This window comes from Rhinolophus ferrumequinum, chromosome 4 (genome assembly GCF_004115265.2).
Source record: "Rhinolophus ferrumequinum isolate MPI-CBG mRhiFer1 chromosome 4, mRhiFer1_v1.p, whole genome shotgun sequence".
Classification (NCBI taxonomy): Eukaryota; Metazoa; Chordata; class Mammalia; order Chiroptera; family Rhinolophidae; genus Rhinolophus; species Rhinolophus ferrumequinum.
The window spans coordinates 103,777,859-103,798,007 of NC_046287.1; the positions used below are offsets into that span (position 1 = coordinate 103,777,859).

Consider the following 20,149-nt stretch of genomic DNA (forward strand, 5'->3'; position numbering starts at 1 on the left):
ATATCTCTTTCAGGAGAAAGAGACCAAAAAAAATGAACCCAAAGAAAAATACCAGAAAGGGCATGATTTGGACAAGGAAGAAAAAGGCCGCAAAGAGCCAAAGGGATTAAAGAGTGAGTGTGAATACTAACATTTACCATTTCTCACTGCCATCTTCTATCTAAAGAATTTAATCTACTGTGAGACAGTCTCTCTTTTCTAACCTAAGTGTCATAGAACTGGAAAATTTCATCCACTGGGCAATTTAGAAACTTATGCTACTTTTGTTTAACCCATTACCTTAGTTTATTATATAACAGTTTTGTTTCTAACATTAATTTTTTCCCTCTGTTCACCTTGTTTTTTTTTCTCCTTTTGAGTATGATGATGGAGTGTATTAGAGTTACAATGACAGGACATTAGCTATGGCAGAAAAAATGTAAATGTCCCTTTTATCGTGGATGCTAAATGAGACAAACTGCTGTTTAGCATTTATTGTATTTAGCTCTGTGCCATTTATATAAACATAATATTGACTGTACATTTTGGGTCACGTTAATATAGACCATAATTGAGAATGCATAACACATGCAACAGTACTTTATAAAACATCCCCCATTACAGTGTTTGAATAAGACCCAAAAGTTCTTATGGAAGTGGTGATTCTAAGGCATAGATAGTTCCCTTGGGTTTTCTCCCAAAAGTTGTAACTGAGGTAGTAAGAGAAGTACATTTCAGCTCTCTGCCTCGGCCGGGACTTAAGAGATAAGTAGCAGGGAAATGGGAGCAGGAAGGAGCAATTGTTGTTTCCATGGATCATGCATAAAGTAACTCAAGACTAAATCTACTTAAAGCAATACAACAATTTTAACCATCTATTGTTCATAGAGTGATTGGAGATTCAAAATATTATGTAATTGGAGCTGGTTAACTTTTTTTCTCCTATCTTGTATGTCAGTTTCAGGTACATTCTTACTGTTATGTGTAATGTCTTCAACTACTGTTCATTCCATTCATAGTAGTACTTACTGGGTGTCTGATTTTCAATATCCCCTGCTAATAAAACCGACCTGCTATGTATCCAGAGTTTATATAATAGAATTCTTCCTAATTTTTTTCTGTTCTACTCCTTTTTGGGGTTATGATGTCAGATCTAGTGCTTTGCAGTTTTCTTTTCAGCTTTATCTTCAGTTAACAACTGAGTGGATTTCCACAGATGTCAGGTGGTTTTACCAGGTTCCCAGTCAGTTTGCTGGCATGGCGCCCTCTCATCCCCCGCTTGCCACCAGAAACCACTTTTGTATGAGCTTAGCTTCAGGTTACAGTCGCAGGTAGCAGTCTTAGCAGAAGGATAGCTGGTGTTATAACTAGGATTATCCTGAGGCTCACTATCTTCAGAAGGCCTTTGTCACAACTGGGAGTGATTCAGAGCACCAGTGAGCAGCCAGCACTTTGCATACCCTTCCTGAATACCAAGCAGCCAGTAGGAAGGCCCATTGAGACAGCTTCATGTTTGATAATGAATCTGAGCATTCTTTACCAAACAAGACACTAATGAAAAGTAAGAAAATACCTGTTTCTTTAACACGAACCCAGATTTTATTTTGATTGCAACAAATTTGTGATTCCTGTTTATCAATTTGATTTTTTTCACTAGCATTAAAGGAAATCAGAAGTGCGTTTGATTTATTTAAATTAACTCCAGAAGAAAAAAATGATTTTCCTGAGAATAATCAGAAAAGAGAAGAAATACCACTGGAAAATAAGATCGCAGAAGATCCCAAATCCCAGGGAAACAAGCAGGTAATTAAAGAAAGGAGAAATACACGCGATGAGACTGATACCTGGGCGTACATAGCCGCGGAAGGCGGGCAGGACACCATGGACAGCGTGTGCCAAGCAGATGAGAATGCTGGTGAGTGTTTGGATCATTTTGCAGATCTTTTTAGAGTAGTACACTGTATTGTTTCACTCTCCTGACTCCTCTCCCACTGTAATTCTGATCTCAAGATCAGAAAAGAATGCCATAGAAGATTTTACTTCAATCTCCTGAATAAGTAACTTTTTATATTGAAGACCTAGGTCATTCTGTGACTTCTGAATTGATCACACAAATATTTTCTGAGTCCCTATAATGTGCTCTGCACATTTAGAAATTATAAAGCTTTCTAGTTTTCTACATTTCTCACTTTTGCCAAGTAGCCTGATTACATTAGATTTCTTTCAGAAAATTACCAAATGCAGACTTATTTGTATTCTGTCCTTTTAACCTTGCAGTAAATGGCACTTCCTAAATATGACAGTGCTGTCTGTGCTTTCGCGAGGGGTATTGGGATCGGCTATGGAGGGGGGCCTCGTGTGGAATGCAGGCCACACTAGCTGTGGGGGCACAGAAAGTGCATACCTGCGCACTGTAGCTAGGACAGGGTAATCTGACAGGACTGGCATCTGTGAATCTGGAGAAACAGGTAAACAGGACGTTTTAAATGTTTCAGAATACATGGCAGAGTGGATAGTGTGGGTGGCCTTGTTACTACAAAACAACGAGACCCTGGGTACCAGGTAAATCTTGCTTTCTGGTGCATTGCTGAGCTTGCAGGAAATCGAGACAATTTTTAGGCCCCGTAGATAAGGCATGGCGGAAGTGGGCTGCCCCAAGGCCCGGTGCCAAGTAGCAGCACTGCCCTTCAGTGATGAACAGAGGCAGTCAGTTTGCACCCTCGGGTGTCCCCGTGTGAAATCTGAAACTGACCTGTATCTAGAGGGCAGGGAGAGAGTGAAGAAAGAGGCGCCTGTCTGGATTGGTAGGTGGCAGGTGTGATAAGCAGAGGACTTACAGAACGAGGCTGGTCTCAGGTGGCAGCGAGACCAGTCGCTTTCCACACCCGCCCACCAAATCTTAAGTTTCTGTAGAGGCCTTCACTGGGTTCAGTCACGTATTCAGTCCAGATGGTCTCAACACCTCTCAGGGCTCCGTTCTTGAGGTGGCTCCCTGTGGAAATGGTGGACGGGGTGCATACTCCAGGGAAGGGGAACCCCAAGGAGCCTGCTTCCTGGTCAACCAGGAGTTAAGTCCTCGCGAGGGCCTCCAGCATCCCACCCCTTGTGACCGGCTCTCACCCTCTCACATGCCCCCGTTCTGCAGTGTGCCCTGGGCGGTTAGTAGGGAGTCTTACTAGCATGGAAGTGGCTCATTTGGCAGCTGTCAGGGCACATTGGAGGCAGACAAGCGCCAGAGAAAACACAGGTCAAGATAATGATTCCCAAAATAAGGAATACTGTATTCCACTAAGAGCTCCAAGATCTGAGCCACTGATTTATTAAGTCAGCTAGGCTGGGGGTCAGACTCCTCGGGACGTTCGCTTTTGTTCTCGTGACTTAATGAAGATGATACATTACAGACTCATCAGGGGTGAGCACATTGTTTGGGAAACGGCACAGGTGCCCCCTTAGGAGGCAGTAATAATGCCAAAGCCACTGTGTTCTGGAGGACAGCTTTGTCGTTGGGGACATTTCAGAGTTCGGGAGAGATGCTTTGTCGGCCCTCCTGTAGGCTTGCTGGGTGACTAGTACGGGCGTCTCGTGCTATAACAGCCTCCAGGCCAGTAGAGGAACAAGGAAGGCAGCCACGTGATGGGCCAGTGGGAAACAGCGTGCCCGCCTGGCCTTGCGTGGGTTGGCAGCTTTAGGAACCTGTGCGGGTTGTCCGTACCACTCCTGCTGGCCAGGGGAGATAGCACTGCAGATGTGAGGAGACGGACCAGGGGGTGCCAGCCCACGACCCCATCCTTCCCCTCTCTCAGGGCTGCGTGCTCTGTTCCAGGTGTGTCCGCAGGTGTGGCTTGTAGCAGGACAGTGGGGTCCCAGTGAAGATAGTCTAGTTCCCCTCACTTAGGGCGCCAAGTGACACCCATCCCATCGGGACATCCCACTGCAAATTCCAGTAGATGGCGCCTCTCCCAGGTGTGACGGGGCTCGGGTGTCCCCAGCAACACAGAACGTTGTGCACAGTGAGTCGGGGCAGTGGCTGTCCCTCAAGACTTCCATACCTTTATGGCAGTAAGTGCCTCAGCAGGTGACCCCAGTCTGGCATATGGGGCAGCAGGATCTACTAGTCAGCAATTCAAACGTACCAAAGCCTGGAACAGTACTGGAGTCCACCTGGCCCAGCTGGTGTAACTGTTAGTCGTTTCAGCTGCTGCCCAAGGTTGCCTCCTTCCTTTCTACAACTGTGCTGCTGCGGGTTACGGGGCGATGGACCTCCACTCTCACGTTCCTGTGCTGTCTAGCACGTCGTGGCCTCTGCAGTGGGACTCCCAATCACTGTCTAGTCAAGGACGGTGTCTGTAGATGGTCCATGCCTTCTGCAATCCTTTAGTGGTGGCAGCCTGGTTGGCATGGAGACAACTGGAAAAGCTTGGGTCAAGCCAGATGTGGCGCCACACAAACCAAGGCACATTTAGAGCGTCACTCCGAGGGGGCGGGCCGACAGAACGAATTTGCCAGTCCGCCGCTAGTTGGGCACTCCGGCACATGGCCCCAGAGTCCTTTGGCAGTTGTCTTGGGCTTTGTTTAGAATAGGACACGCTGTCACTGCATTAACAAGTCACTGTTTCAGGGGCAACATGCCAGGCAGTGCGGCAGCTGTTCTTCCTTTGTCCCGTGGCCAGGGCTCGTGCCCGGCTAGGGTGTCACCTCCCAGGTCGCTGGCCGGTGTCGGTGCCTCGAGCTGGGACGTGGCTCCTAAGGGTGAACCCAAATGTCCTTCCACATGGTCACCCACCCTGGGCTTCCCTGTCTAGGCCGTCAGTCCCTTCAGAAGAGCCCAGCTGTCGGGGCTCCCGAGTGATCATCACCCACACCGAGTCCAGCCCCCCAGCTGCCCTAGGCCCTTCCCAAGTCCATTCAGATGGTGCTGGTGCTGGACTGAATGGTGGCTGGGGTCCGTGTGGAAGGAAGGTGGCCCCGACGAGACCACCCGTACCGGCCGGCGTCAGCCGAAGCTTCCCCCGTTTCCACCCCCAGGAGACTAGGACCTGTCGGCACCGGGAGGCCCGGGCTGTTCAGCAGAGATCTCAGCATCAGACCCTTCAGGCCTGAAAACCGGATGGATAGGTGACGAGGGGCAGGTCCATGTAGGGTGAGCTCTGCTGCATTTGGAGCTCTGGGTTCTGTTACTCCAGACAGCCCTGGGAAGACACTACTGTCTTGATTTATGTGACCTGTCATCTGTCCTTCCCACTGCTTCCTGTGGGCTCAGTTGCGACTCGCTGAGAGTGCCCTTGGCTCTCCTCGGCTGTGACGTGTGTCCCCTCACAGGTCACTCTGGACTACCTGCATTGATTCATGTAAATAATTGAACACTTCTTACTGAGTGCTAGCTGTTTTTACTGTTATCACTACTATCACTCGGGAGGTACAGCAAGCTTCTGTGACTGATCAAAGCACACAGCGAACGTGGGGCTGGGACCAGATGCACGTGTGTCAGTCGGGGCCGCAAGGGGCAGTGCTGGTTCCAGTTGAGAGCTTGGGGGACAGTGCGTTTGTTTGCATGTCTTTTGTAGTCTCCAGTTCTATGGCAAGGTTATCTGCCTAACATCTGTGTGGTTTGAGCAGTCGGTTTTCGGTGAAAATCCTTTAACTCTTATCAGCAAATATTTGTGCTGTTCAGTTGTTTTGAATTACCCCACGTGAGTTAGGCCCCAGTCGCACTGCACTGCCGATAGGGGACGAGCATGTCCGTCCTAGCGCTGATCAGCCTGTGGGTCAGACGTGAGGGAGGAGACCAGCACTTGCTTTATGGTGTGAAGGGGGCTCAACAGGGAGGGCTTCCAAGAGGAGGAGCATGAGCCGACTCTGGAAGGAGCAATGGACAAGTACTTTTGTTTAAGCACAGGTCTGGTTTACACATTTCGAATGATCTTACCTGCTTTAATGATTGAAAACAGTGTATGTCCAGGAAGCATGGCCAAAGAAAGAAATGTTAGTGATGCCTCTTACTGACTCCTCTCTTCCTTTGAGATACTTAATCATGTACCTAAAATTCATATTTCATTATTTTATAGTTAATATGTTACCGGTTTATCTTCATGCCTTTGAAGTACTGTGACTTCTAAATATGGATAGTTCATGTTACTTCCTAAAAAAAATAGAAATTTCATTAAAGACGATGTAGTTTTGGTTAAGACACCACAAATTGAATAAATTTGTATTTTATTTTTGTATAGCCCAGAAAAATGTATCTTATGGCTCTTCTGTGTTCCAGACGGCAGACAGCAGATTCTGAGTTTGGGCATGGATCTGCAGCTGGAATGGATGAAATTAGAAGATTTTCAGAAGCATCTTGCTGGGAAAAATGAGAATTTTACTACAGCAGATGCCATCCCAAGTCGTGAGTCCTTTGGGAACTATGGGGGTCCTTGGGAACTATGGGGGTCCTTGGGAACTATGAGAGGAAGTGGTTCCAGTGTCTCATTTCAGTTTTAGTGGAACCTCTTGAGTCTGTCTATCTAACGTGCTACTGCTAGAAATACTTTTTCTTACATTTGTGTTCCTTCAGATTACTCACACCAGCCAATTTTGCTACACTATCAGATTATAATAACCATGAATCTAGATACAGAAAACCTAAGTTATCTTTTCTTTCATTTTAGATTTATTGAGAGATGCTGTGAAAAATGGGGATTATATTACCGTGAAGGTTGCACTTAGTTCAAATGAAGAATATAACCTGGACCAAGAGGTAGTAAATATATCTGTAAAATCTCATGAAAGGAAGATGGAAAGTAGCTCTCTTAAAATTTAGTTTTACTTTTCATTTTTCAGCTGTGAAAGTAATGCATGTTCAATTTATAAAATTCAAACGTTGTAGGAATGTAGAAATTATAGTCCCTGTTATTTCCAACCCCTTGGTTCAGCCGTGGTCATCTGGTTTAACCTCTGCCGCTTTGAGGGGTGAGCGTGGGAACCGGCTCCTGGTTCTCAGGTCACTATTTCTTTGAGAGTGGTCTGTTTACAGCAACTGCCCGACTGTACTGTTGCTGCGGGTTTTTATACTGATTTATAAGGATTTTTTATATGGAAGCATATTAACCCTTTTGTTCTTGTTTTTAGGTTTTGTTTTTTTTCAGTCTTATGTTGCTTAGAGGGTTTTTATTTTTAGGTAGTCACATGTATTGATCTTATTCCCTTGTTGCTTTTGGTTTCTTGTCTTGCTTAGAAAAGATTTTTATATTTTCTTCTTTAGTTTTCTTGGTGCAGACTTTTTTAGGTTTAATACTTTGGGATTACAGTTCAAAAAATTATAGGGATTTTGATTAAAATTGCATGAAATACATAATTTGACTGAGAATTTACATTTTTACATTTTGAATTTTCCATCTAAGAGCATAACTATACATTCAGCTCTTCATTCATTCCCAAAGTTGTTTGGATTTTTCCTTCATATAGTTATTGCACAATTTAGATTTATTCCTAAATGTTTTATAATTAATTATCTTAGTGTGATCATTAGGATATCACCCCACACACACACACGTTTTTTTCTAACTGGTTATTACATGTGTATGGTAAAGCTGTCGGGGCGGGGAGGGGCGGTGTTGTCTCCGGACACTTTATAAAATTCTCGTACTCATAATTTTTAAGTTACTTGCCTTGGATTTTCTAGGTAGAGAATTTGATCATCTGCCAAAATAACTTTTGTTTTCCTTTTTTCCAACAATCTTTCTTTCTCAGTCTTGTGAAACCAGTGCCATTGAGTAATGGTGATGATGGCAGCGGCCTGCCTGTCCCTGACCTGAGGGGTCTCCCCTGGGTCTAGGTGTCAGCTGTCTTGCCTGTCCTGTGTGGCAGCCTTCACCTTCCTACACTTCTGCTCTTTTTAACTGGTTAAGTTTTTATCAGGGATGGATGTTGGATTTTATCAGATGCTTTTTTTCCCCACGTTAATCCTCACGTAGCTTGGTCTTTATTAAAAGCATAGTAACAACAGGGAATTTTCTAAAGTTAGGAAGGTTTTTACAAATGAGAGGAAGTGGTTCCAGTGTCTCATTTCAGTTTTAGTGGAACCTCTTGAGTCTGTCTATCTAACGTGCTACTGCTAGCAATACTTTTTCTTAATTTGTGTTCCCTCAGATTACTCATACCGGCCAATTTTGCTACACTATCAGATTATAATAACCAAATGAACTCAAAACTATTGGAATTTGGTTTTATCAAACGGTATTTAATTGGTTTGGTTTCCTCATGGTTTGTTTCAACTAGTGATTGGAAATATTTTAGCTAATAGTTACCTTTTTAGTTTTCATCAACTTCATGTAATTTCACATCTGTTTTAGCAGTTCTTTAACGACTTAGTTTTATCATATCAGCGTCCTATTTCTTCTTTATCCTTAGAACAATAAAACTCAATTCCCCACTGTTAGATTTACACAGGCTAGCATTTGTCTAATCCAGATAGCACTTATTTTAGCTTGTCATCATACAGTGGGCTCATGTGACTTCTTGAGGTTATTTCTAGCCTCCCATCTTTGGGCCACTAAATGAATCTAATGAATGTATGAGTTTTACCTAGAGCACAGTGGAACTTTGGACCTGAAATTTTTTTTTTTTTTTAAAGATTTTACTGGGGAAGGAGAACAGTACTTTATTGGGGAAGTGTGTATTTCCAGGACTTTTTATTAGGGAACAGTAGTGTTTTTCCCAGGACTCATCAGCTCCATCCAAGTCAAGTTGTCCTTTCAGTCTTAGCTGTGGAGGGCGCAGCTCAGCTCCAGGTCCAGTCGCCGTTGTCAGTTGCAGGGGGCGCAGCCCACTATCCCTTGCGGGAGTCGAACCGGCAACCTTGTGGTTGAGAGCCTGCGCTCCAACCAACTGAGCCATCCGGGAGCTCGGCGGCAGCTCAGCCCCAGGTATCGAGTTCAATCTTTAGTTGCAGGGGGTGCAGCCCACCATCCCTTGGAGGAGTTGAATTGGCAACCTTGGCACACCCCAACCGAGCCATCTGGCCACCCAAGCTCAGTGGCAGCTCATTGACTTCATTCTAGTTGCAGAGGGCGCAGCTTGCTGGCCTATGTGGGAATCAAACCGGCAGCCTCATTGTACAGAGCTCGCGCTCTAACCAACTGAGCCACCCGTCCGCCCTGAACCTGAAATTTGAGATAAATAAGTACTTTTCACTGTTCATTTCACATCATGCAAAGTATTGATGTGCCTTTAGAACTTAATACATGGAGGTGGTAAAACTTGACGGTAACATTTATATATAAAAAATTCTAAAGCTTATTAGTTTTGATTATTAGGATATTTTAGTAAAAAAGCTAAGTAAAGCTAGGTAGATACTTAAATCAGTGCATTTCATTGATTTCACACTGAAACAATCTAGGTGAAAAAACTTAGTTCTAAAATTTTTGATTAAACATTAACATTTTTTCTTAAACAAAACCTTTAATAAAGGATTCAAGTGGGATGACACTGGTGATGCTGGCCGCGGCGGGAGGGCAGGACGACCTGCTGAGGCTCCTCATCAGAAAAGGAGCCAAAGTGAATGGCAGACAGAAAAACGGGACCACCGCTCTCATTCATGCAGCCGAGAAGGTCGGTCATCACAGGCAGCCCTTTCATGGGCTCACGGGAATTCCTGCTCATGGGACGACACAGAATCCATCTCTGTAGTGAACTGTAACGGTCATACAGTCAAGTAACTTTAAAGTCGTATATTCCAGCGCATCTCTAATGTGTCATGAATGGGTGTTTTCTAATCAACAGTGGTATTTGCCATTGAATGTTCATAACGTGATTAGCTAGTTGGAAGTGTTATATTTAAAAAGGACCTGTAATTAAGGTACTAATACCAATTTCAATCTTAGGTCTTTTGAAAATCTTATCATTTGAAATTAAGTGTTGCTTTTGATTAATACTTTAAAATGTTCCCATATATTATCTTTCTAAAGGATTGCTATGCATGGGTTTTTATGTTGAAACCAGTGTTTAAACTTCAGATTGAAGTTGTTGGCAAAACTGACTGAAGTTGTGCTTGGTGCCGGGGCGGGGCGGGGATCCCCCTACATCTCCACCCACTCAGGGGACCCTGCACAGTATGGAGCCAGGAAGCTGCTCACCTACCTGCTTGGGGTGACCCAGTATCTTTCCTAATGGCTAAGTTTCAAAACAACTGAATATATCTATCTATCTTCCAAAGAATTTTGGGAGTTAAATTTGCTTTTCTTCTTCCTTAATAGAACTTTTTAACGACAGTGGCTATTCTTTTGGAAGCAGGAGCTTTTGTAAATGTCCAGCAGAGCAATGGTGAGACGGCTCTCATGAAGGTAATCGCGCCTCCGCTCCTCAGGTGTCCTGTTGGGGCGTCAGGCCGCCAGGCCCTGCTGGGGACGTGGCCTGGGAACACCGTATGGAGTGGGAGCAGTGCCACCGGGGGTGATGAGATGTGGTGGGGGAGCACAGAAGCCTCAGATGGGTGACAGCTGGCCAAGCTGTTTGAAAACAGGACCTGGAATAGGACACGTGCAGCCCTGGGGTTGGAGAAGCGCAGGCTGTCCTCCCATTGCCATTTTATGGTTGTGAATCCATCTTCTTAGCCTCGGGTTCCTTCCTGTGTTTGGGATTGTGGTTTGCAGCTACTTTTGAGGTGAAAGCTGTTAAAGGCTCCCCAGGCACCCTTTTTGTTACCCGCCTCCGGTTAGCAGTTTTGATCTGGGTCCACAGGGGCAAAATCAGCATGTCCTGGCCTGTTGCTGTGGCTAGGATGCTGTTAGGACACAACAGCCCCGGCAGGACACTGAGTGCCTTAGCTCCCTGCGTGCAGAACGCCTCTGTGTGGGGTGCTGCCCGGTGGTCAGGGAGGGAGCCGAGCCCTCCCACACCTGGGCTTTAAACCTGGCTCACTGCTGGCTCACGGAAACGCTTTTGTTCAGGAGCCCTGCTTTTGAATTTTGACTTGCTACTATTGCCATATGCTTAGAACAAAGGTGGCACTCAAAACAGGAGTTTAAAACTATCTTATTGAAAAATCACCAGGTGTGTTTTAAACAGATACTCCAGAAATGGTCTTTAAACTGTCACAGTTCAATCTTAGATTTATTCAATTCAAATTAGTGTCTATGCTTATTTATTAATGTCCTTTAGGGCAGCTTATAGGAAAATTTTGAAATTATTTTGTGATGCTAGGTAGTGCTGACCGCTCTTGGGCAGGGCCACCAGGTGCCTGTGCCGAAACAGGTGAAACGAGGAACACAACAGACCTTGGAAAGGCTGGTGTTTGTCTTGAGACAGAAGTATCTTTCAAAGTTACCCATTTCCCAAGGAATCAAGTCAGGTCAGGAATTAATTGAATGCAGCACAGATTTCTGTCTGGTTTGCTCTTCCATTTATGTAAGTTTCTGACACTTGGGGAGACCTGACTCCAGGTGTTCTCCCCAATCCAACCATCTCTGCCCTCTTCATAAAGAACTCCCAAGCTCCTGTGTGGAGAAAGGGACAGACAGTGACTGGTAGTTACCTCATTTTGCACTTAAGTAATTATTACTGTTTTTTGTTTCCCCTTTGGACGTAGGCCTGCAAAAGAGGAAATTCGGACATTGTCCGACTTGTAATTGAATGTGGAGCCGACTGCAATATTTTGTCAAAGCACCAAAATAACGCAATGTATTTTGCAAAGCAGTGTAACAACGGGTTGGTGTATGACTTGCTGAAGAATCACTTAGACACGTAAGTGTGATGGGAACGTGCCATGGTTACCACACATCAAAACTGGAATGGTCTGCATGTAACTGCTCAGAGAAAGATTGACAAGTAGAGGTCCTGACAGAATTCTGTTCTCAAAAAATCATGAATTTAATGGCATGTGAATTGTTTTCTGCATGTTACTGAGGTCTTAGAAACTTCCAAACTTAACACTGTATTATCTAGGAGTATCCTTAAAATACTATGTTCTTAACTGGCTCACATTTTAAAACCATTTAAATTTTAGTCTTTTTTTTTTTTTTAACTTTTATTTAAGTGTGTTTTTCCAGGACCCATCAGCTCCAGGCCAAGTAGTTGTTTCAGTCTAGTTGTGGAGGGTGCAGCTCACACTGGCCCATTGGGATCGACCCGGCAGCCCTGGTGTTATGAGCATCACGCTCTAACCAACTGAGCTAACCAGCCGCCCCTCTGTTCTTTTTTAAGAGACACTTTTTGAGTACTTTTAGATTCCCAGTGACAGGGTAGAAAGTAGAGATTTTCTGTACGCCCCTGCCTCCCCACTATCACCATCCTACCAAAACAGTGCAGTTAACAAACCCACGAGGACAGTTATCCAAAATCCATAGTTCTTTTAGGATTCACCTTGCTGTTCTGCCTTCTGTGGGTTTGAACAAATGTATAATGACACGCATCCACCTTCACAGCGTCACACAGAACTGCCCTGACAATCCCGTGCTCTGCCTATCCATCCCTAAACCCTGGCAACTCCTGATCATTTTACTGTCTCCAGTCTCACCTTTTCCAGGATGTCATAGAGTTCCAACACACTATGTAGCCTTTTCAGATTGGCTTCTTTTACTTGTTGATACTGCATTTAAGGGTCCTCCATGTCTTTTCATGGCTGGTAGTACATTTCCTTTTAGTGCCAAATAATCATCCCACTTTCTGGATGCATCAGTTTATCCATTCAAGTTCCTTCTTTTTCAAATGACTTCTAAACCATTTTATTTTATTGAAGTTCATACAAGTAGATTATTGTCACAATAGCAGGCAGCCTTGGGTAGGAATGGCCATTGTCCCCTCCCTCTTCTTGAACACTTAGAGTATGACTTGGGTCTTCATACCTGCAAGACCAGGTGTAGGATCTATGTTCTAAGAACAAAGAAAAGTAAATTTCAGACAAGAGACAAAAATAAGGCCAAGGCCAAAGCGAGGGCACATGCCCCATGACCGCCTTTGTGGGGAGCTCCCTCCTCCCCCAGCCCATCATTTCTGCGTGTACCTGTGGCCGCGGCACCTGACTGCCAGGCCTCCCAGGAAGCCAGCTCGTCTGTCTGCCCTGGTGGTAATAGTTAGTGCAGGTAGAGCCGCCAGCCTCATGAGACAGAGGGGTTCCTGGGCTGCTGGACTTTGTTTTAAAGCTGACTAAAGGGTTTTCTGGGACTTTGGACTTAACCTCCTAAAACTAGAATATCCCATATCCTGGGCAAACCAGATGAAATAGCTTAAAAATATTTTTTGAATGAATACTAATCATTTTATTTGCTTCCTAAACTCACTGTGACAACGTGTGTGTGTGTATGTGTGTGTGTGTGTGTGTGGCAATTTGGCTATTCTTGAATTTTTGGATAGAATTCTCATCGCTGGTCCTCCAAATTGGTCATCATTAGACAGGTTATGTGTTGAGCACTACCTGTGTGCCAGGCAGTGTTCAGACGGCTGGACACTGAGACAGCATTAGGGGAGACTGGCCTCTGGACCCTGCATTCCTGGGAGAGGACGTGGACAAATAGGTAGCACATCAGAAGCTGAGAGTGGGGAGCAGGATGTGATCTGGGAAGGCCTCACCAATACTCAATAGTTTAATCAGTGTATGGCTCATGATTCTTTTCTACGTTAATATTAACAATTCTTACTACATACTTCTGAGCAGACTCTCTAGAGTAGCGGAAGAAACCATAAAGGATTACTTTGAAGCACGTCTTGCTCTCCTAGAACCAGTTTTCCCGATAGCATGTCACCGTCTCTGTGAGGGGCCAGACTTTTCAATGGATTTCAATTACAAACCTCTACAGAATATACCAGAAGGTAAGCCTGTGTTTTCTGTTTTAGAAATGTGACACTATAACTGATTATTTTAGAATTCTTTCTTTGAACAGACCTTAAGAAAATTCCGTTATGTATAATTAGGTAAAATAGCAGAGCTACTCTGGCAGAAAAAAAGAGACCCCACTGATATCCACCATCCCAGGTGACTTTGAGGGGTCCACAGAACATGGTGTTAGCACTTTTTAAATAAGTATGGAAACTGGGCCTTAGTTAATTATACCAGTTTTTATTTAAATTGAATTTTATTAAAATTTACCTTTAACATTCTAAGCCCAGAATCAATATTTTTTCCTCAATTTTATTATTGCTAATAGTCTTGCCCCTTAATAAAGTTTAGTAGCAAGAGATGGAAACGTCGGTTCTGTTTCCTGGCCTCTCCTTAACAAAAGCAGGACCATGGCCACGCCATGCCTTCTTTAGGACACGGATGCTACACATAGGAAGTGGAGGTAAGCTGGGCTCTGGCTTTAAAAAAAAACACAAAACAAAACCCTCCACCCTTTAAGAAAACAAGTGTATTCAAGAACATATATAGTTCTACCAATTAAAGACAGCCATTCATAACACCATAGTGTTTGGTGAACTTGGAATTGAAGAGTCATATTTTGTAGTTTTGACTATTCAGGTGGACAGTTGACATTGTAATGCTGGAGAGCAAAATCACTGGGTCAAGCCTTAAATAGCTCGGCGGGACAGGTACGAGAAGCCAAGGGCCCTGGGTTCCCCTTTTCCGCGGGCCCAAAACAAACAAAGCAAATGGTTCTTTGGGGTCATTTATAAAGTCTCCTCTTGTTTATAACTGGCCTGGATCAGTATTTTATCATGTTAAAAATAGTTTACCATAAAAGTCATAGAGATCATATTAAAACTACAGCTTTTTCTTCAAACGAAAAAAAAAAGGAATGTTGCAAAAATTTGGATATTCAGCGAAAACTTCAAATCTCATGCTTTTTTTAAAAAACTCAGATTTCTGGCTGTTAATCAGTAAATTTGGAAAAGACAAAACAGGATGTGGAAGAAAATGGAAAAGCATTCAAACCTAAACACAACCACCATAGAAATGTCTAAGCGGTTTGCTTTCATGGACATTTTTATGCATTCAATAGCAATTTTTAAATATGACTTTTTTAAAAAACTAAAATAACTTTAATGTAGAAAAGCATATTTTTAAGTCTCTTCCATGAGCCATCAATAGGGAATACATGGACCAAAAAAAGTTGTGATTTGAAAAATAGTAAGAGCCCCAAGTTTGGGCATTGGAGGGCTCCTTGTCAGATGTGTGAGTTGCCCTGGCCTGACTGTGTGGCCGCTCCTCCCCCAGGGGCAGGGCCCTGCATGGGGGCGTGGCCAGATGGGTGTAACACCTGTGTTTACATCTCCCCTATTCAGGCTCTGGTATCCTGTTGTTTATTTTCCACGCAAACTTTCTGGGTAAAGATGTTATTGCCCGACTCTGTGGACCGTGTAGTGTACAAGCTGTAGTTTTAAACGATAAATTTCAACTTCCTATTTTTCTGGTAAGATTTTCTGTAGTTCATTAATGAAAAGTAGATTCTGATAATCAAATGTACAGGTGACTTCTAAATTGGTGTTTTAATAAAATATGTTAATTATAATTCTGTAAACCGTTTGTTGGAAATGAGTCAATAACCGGTAATCATAAAGTAAAAGTATCCTAAATTTTGTCCAAAATCTTTCTAAATATTTGCTATTTCAGCCTTACATTATGTTTATTTACCATGTCTTAGAAATGGTACAAAAAACATAAGGAAATTGTAAAAGAAAGAAAAGTATACCTGTTTATACCTGTTCATGCTTCAGTCACTTTGTAACATTGGTTGTATTTATACTTAATTTTAATGCTTAACTTTTACTTAGTTTTAATGCTTAATTTTAGATAATCATTATGCTATAACTTTGATTTTATAAACATTTAAAAATATATAATTTGTGCCTGTGTAAATTCATTTTCAATATAAAAAATGCTCTTGAAGAATCTTTTTGCATGATTCTTTTGCCACATTTAGATTTCTTAGGCTGAATTAAGCAATTGAGTAGTTATGAAGATTTATGAAGATTTTTAATACTCATGCTATATATGGCTGGATACATTCTAATCCCAAAGATTTATCTGGATATTGTTTATTTGTATCTTTTTAATAAGTCAAGGGAAAAGTAAAGCAATCACAGGTTATTTCCTTGTGTGAGTTCACGTACAAAAGTTGTATTCGTTATTGCTGGAGTCTTAAAGGTTTCTGAGCTCTTAAGATGAGGTTATATTGTTAGATATGGTCTAGTTGTCTCTAGATGTAGAAGATGGAAGAAATACTGACAGTTTTTGGTCTCTCTCCCTAGGATAGTCATTTTGTTTACTCGTTCAGCCCTCTTGCAGGCCTCAACAAACTCTTTATAAGGTTGACGGAAGCGCCCTCTGCCAAGGTGAATACCCTCTCTTCATATTCAGTGTTCCTACTCAGATTATTACTCTAGATGATTGTCATTTAGACAACATTTTCAAGAACGCTGTATTCCTGGTCCTGTCCTAGAGACATGTGCTCCCCAGGGTGGAGTGCTAGGTGCACCTGCCTCAACGTCAGATGTGTCTGACATAATACCTCTATACCTAGCAGCCTGGGTGTGTTCCAGGCTTTGCTATTGGATTGCCATCTGTGTGTCTCTGGGTGGGTCACTAACCTCTCCTTGTAAAATGAAAGTGGACTAGACAACATTTAATAACTAAAAATGAAATTATAAGCACTTGGATTTTTTTTATTAAAACTGCTACTTAAATTAATAACCAATCTGACAATATTACAAACCAGTCTTAGCCATGCGTGTTCTCCCCGCTAAGAAAGGGGAGCCACCTCTGTGCTGATCCGTGTGTGTTTTCTCTCCCTATAGGTGAAGCTGCTGATAGGCGCGTACAGAGTGCAGCTGCAGTGACCAAAGACGTGGGGTGGACATGGACTTCCTGTTGGACCTTCCTAACTCCTCTGTTCTACGCAGCTGGGAATGGTGGCACAGCCAACCCTTCCACATGTAAAGTCTTGTCTGTAACCTCATGCAGTTTAAGGCCTGTCTGTTCTGGTCTCAGACGTGGGCCACGGCGTTCCAGTCCATTACGGAGAGCGTGCTCACGTTGGGGTCGTGTCCAGCTTTTCCACAATGTGGAATGGTGTATATAGGGATCATTTAAGAAAAAGGAAGTCATTTTTCTTTTTAATTTTCTACTACCCTGGGTAAATTTGTTACCTAAGCACTAAGTAAAGCCTGAATTTACCTCCCTTGAAGTGTAAAGGGGAGATCAGGTCTATTTCTGATATACAGTTGGAGGTGACAACTTTGTAGATTTCCAATTATCCTTTATTTGAAAAGATAATAAATCAGAGTCTGAGATACAGCAAAAAAATGTAAACCAGGACATTATGAGGCCAAAAAGGCTATTACCTGCAAACTTTTCTCCTTACTCAAAGCCAGGCCCTGTGCCCTTATTTTGAACACGGGAAAGGGCAGTGAGCTTTGCCACACCAGGCCTCACGTGAGGAGCCAGAGTTCCTGTAGATTTTACACAGGTCTAACTCTTACATTCTTTTAAGAAATATTTGGGAAACTAATAAATCAGGCTTAGTCTAGAGTATAGAAATGTGTAAAATTATTTAGTTCCTGATCAGGTTTTTAATTGTCTAAGTTACAATTTTAATGAAAAACTTTCATAATGTCACATATTACACCCCAGACATTGTGATGACATTTAAGAGCAATTTTTTACTTCACATACTAAAACTGCCTTTTCCTACAGTTTTCTCAATAAAAAACACAATATTGGTGTATTTTCTTTTAGTTTTTTAGCAGAGTGATGGCTGGGATTGGACTTTTCTAACTACATTGAACTGTATTCTAGTACTGTATCTGATTTCATAGCTTTCTGAAAAGTGAGATTTGAGTACCTTAGTTTACTACATGAAAGAAATTTTATCTCAGAATGTTGCCTAATAACTTATAAGAACACACTAAACAAGGATATGCTATTTATCAAGGAGGCATGCATGATGCTATAGGGCCGAAAGTCGGAACATGAAAGTGTGAGGTAGCTTGGAGTACACCGCCCTGCCTGTGTGCCACAATGTGCTGGGACATTCTGAGCAGTGTGTCTACTAGGAAGAGAACAAGAGCCACATACAGGTGTTCTGCTCTAAACTGTAGCTTCTCTATAGCAGGTGAGACGCGCACTTGTCCTTGAGTCCTGGAGATTATGGGAAGTTCGGGTTTCTTACGTGTACAAAGTGGGCAGCGATTTCTCTGGAAAACAAAGCAATTGTACGCAGACCTTACCACAAGCTGTACACACATCCTCAGGACTACAGAAGAAAACAGAGCAACCTCCTCGTGTGGTCAAAGTGTGTGTGACACACAACACATACCTGAGCTGTTCGTCTCAGCCCTGGCAACCTCAGGACTCAGCAGGTCATCACAAACGGGATGCAAGTTCCCTGAAAAGCAGTTCAATACACAGCTTTTTACTTTAATTTTATCTTAGAGAAGGAAAAAAAACCAAAAACACTGCTCAGCAATTACTCCTGTCTAGTGTAGACTGATGTAAGGATGAGTAATTGGGGTATTCAATTAATTTACTAACTACACCATTCAGATCTGGTCTACTGTGATGAATCTGGCTACAGAAGGCACACTGCACATTCTTTTATCTGTAACACCTAGTACAAAGAGAAGTACCTAATAGCACTCCTTAAATGTTGAACTACTACAATTACCGTGTTTCCCCGAAAATAAGACCTATCCCGAAAATAAGCCCGTTAAGATCGTCAGCCAGACGGATGCATTTAGTACATTATGATGATGTTCCAGAAGATGATATGACTGTATTTGAATAAATGTAGATTGTTGTACATGAGAAAATAAGACATCCCCTGAAAATACGCCCTAATGGAGCAAAAATTAATATAAGACCAGGTCTTATTTTCAGGGAAATATGGTACATGGTGAGTTTGACTTTGGTCCAGGAATGTGAAATTACTCAATTTCATACACTGTCTTCTCAAGTCATTGCCATCTGAATTCTTAAGTTTGTAGTATTTATTCAGTGGAATGTCAGGAGGTTGCAGTCTGAAACTCAGGTGCTGCTTTTAGAATTCTACTCAGCTTTCAGTTACTGAGCATAAAACGGAGAAAGAAAAGTGCACGGAGGCTGGTAAGCGAAGAGCGGGCACTGATGAAACGAGAACCTACGTTTCATAGCATAATACTGTGTAAACCCCTAAAATTAACGTTTTAAAAGTTTAAACTCTTTGCTCAGTTCTGAGGATGGCTGATGGAAGGAATCCACACTGCTGCTTCCTCTGTCCTGTGCTGACTCGCAGATAATGCTCCTTTCACACCAAATCTGGTATCTAAGCCTGACTTGTCCCTCTGCGTACCTAGAACTTTACTGGTAAGCTGGAAATTGTAATGACAATGAGGGTTCACAATTCAATTGGGACCAAATCAAAACAAAATCAGAAAATAGTCATCTGTCACCTTGAGCTCCCAGTTGGAATCTAAACCTAGTATTTCACATCAGTTTAATTTGGAAGAAAGTAATTTCCATTACTCCACGACATAATCCCTGTCTTATTCATACTGCCCATTATTTACTTTACTTGGGCCAAGTTACATACTTTAGTGAAAATACGATTTTCTCAGAAAAATGCCACATTTTCCTGAGTAGTTCCTTATCTTGGGGACTGACCCAAAATCGCAGGATCTAGTGGTTCCTGTTTGTAGGGGTGGGAAAGGGGGGGGTCATTCTGTGTTTGTGGGCTGCTACCATAAAACTTTCCAACATTAACCAGCCAGACTACACCAGGGAGTAGGTCAACACCTCTAAAACAAAACCTGAATGAAAATGTAGTTTGCACGATTCCAAATATCATTTTAACCATAGAAAATGTGTCTATGAGGCCTAATTTTTTAGATGTCAAATGTTATTGCTCATACATCCATACACTGGTTATATGGTATAATAAACTCACAAATGAAACAATTTTTCTGGCTTTGTCCCATGTCATTACAAGCATTCCGTTATACAGAAAATAAACTGGACTATAGTCAAAAAATATTCAAGAACTGAATTACTACATTTGCCCTATAAAATGTTCTTCAGTAATCCATCACTTCTATAATGTATTTTGTTGTGCACTTGCTCATATAGAGATCAACTCTCTACAGAGGTAATTACATGAATGCCAAAAAACTGGTTCCCAGACCAGAGCCGTAGCACCCCACTACACACAAGAATTCAGGCCTGAGCGCCACATGGCTAGGCCTGCTATGGGCTCATGAGCCGGCCAGGGGCTTCTGCACCTCC

At 42.7% G+C, this 20,149-nt stretch overlaps 1 protein-coding gene and 1 long non-coding RNA gene across 2 annotated transcripts in view; one reads left to right on the plus strand and one right to left on the minus strand.

The window, feature by feature from the left end:
- Positions 1-17,972, plus strand: part of MPHOSPH8 (M-phase phosphoprotein 8) — a 40,241-nt gene extending 22,269 nt beyond the window's left edge. Inside the window, exons 4-14 of the mRNA XM_033104537.1 lie at positions 14-113; positions 1,637-1,894; positions 6,245-6,370; positions 6,633-6,721; positions 9,433-9,573; positions 10,218-10,304; positions 11,549-11,703; positions 13,613-13,767; positions 15,178-15,305; positions 16,144-16,227; positions 16,690-17,972. Of these exons, the coding sequence (XP_032960428.1) occupies positions 14-113; positions 1,637-1,894; positions 6,245-6,370; positions 6,633-6,721; positions 9,433-9,573; positions 10,218-10,304; positions 11,549-11,703; positions 13,613-13,767; positions 15,178-15,305; positions 16,144-16,227; positions 16,690-16,731 (1,365 nt within the window). The 3' untranslated portion in view covers positions 16,732-17,972. The remainder of the gene's footprint in view (positions 1-13; positions 114-1,636; positions 1,895-6,244; positions 6,371-6,632; positions 6,722-9,432; positions 9,574-10,217; positions 10,305-11,548; positions 11,704-13,612; positions 13,768-15,177; positions 15,306-16,143; positions 16,228-16,689) is intronic.
- Positions 11,710-18,288, minus strand: LOC117021418 (uncharacterized). Its single transcript, XR_004422858.1, has 3 exons — positions 18,210-18,288; positions 17,969-18,087; positions 11,710-12,831 (listed from the first exon to the last, which is right to left on the minus strand). It is a non-coding gene; the product is annotated as an uncharacterized LOC117021418 (long non-coding RNA).
- Between the last annotated feature and the right edge of the window lie 1,861 nt (positions 18,289-20,149).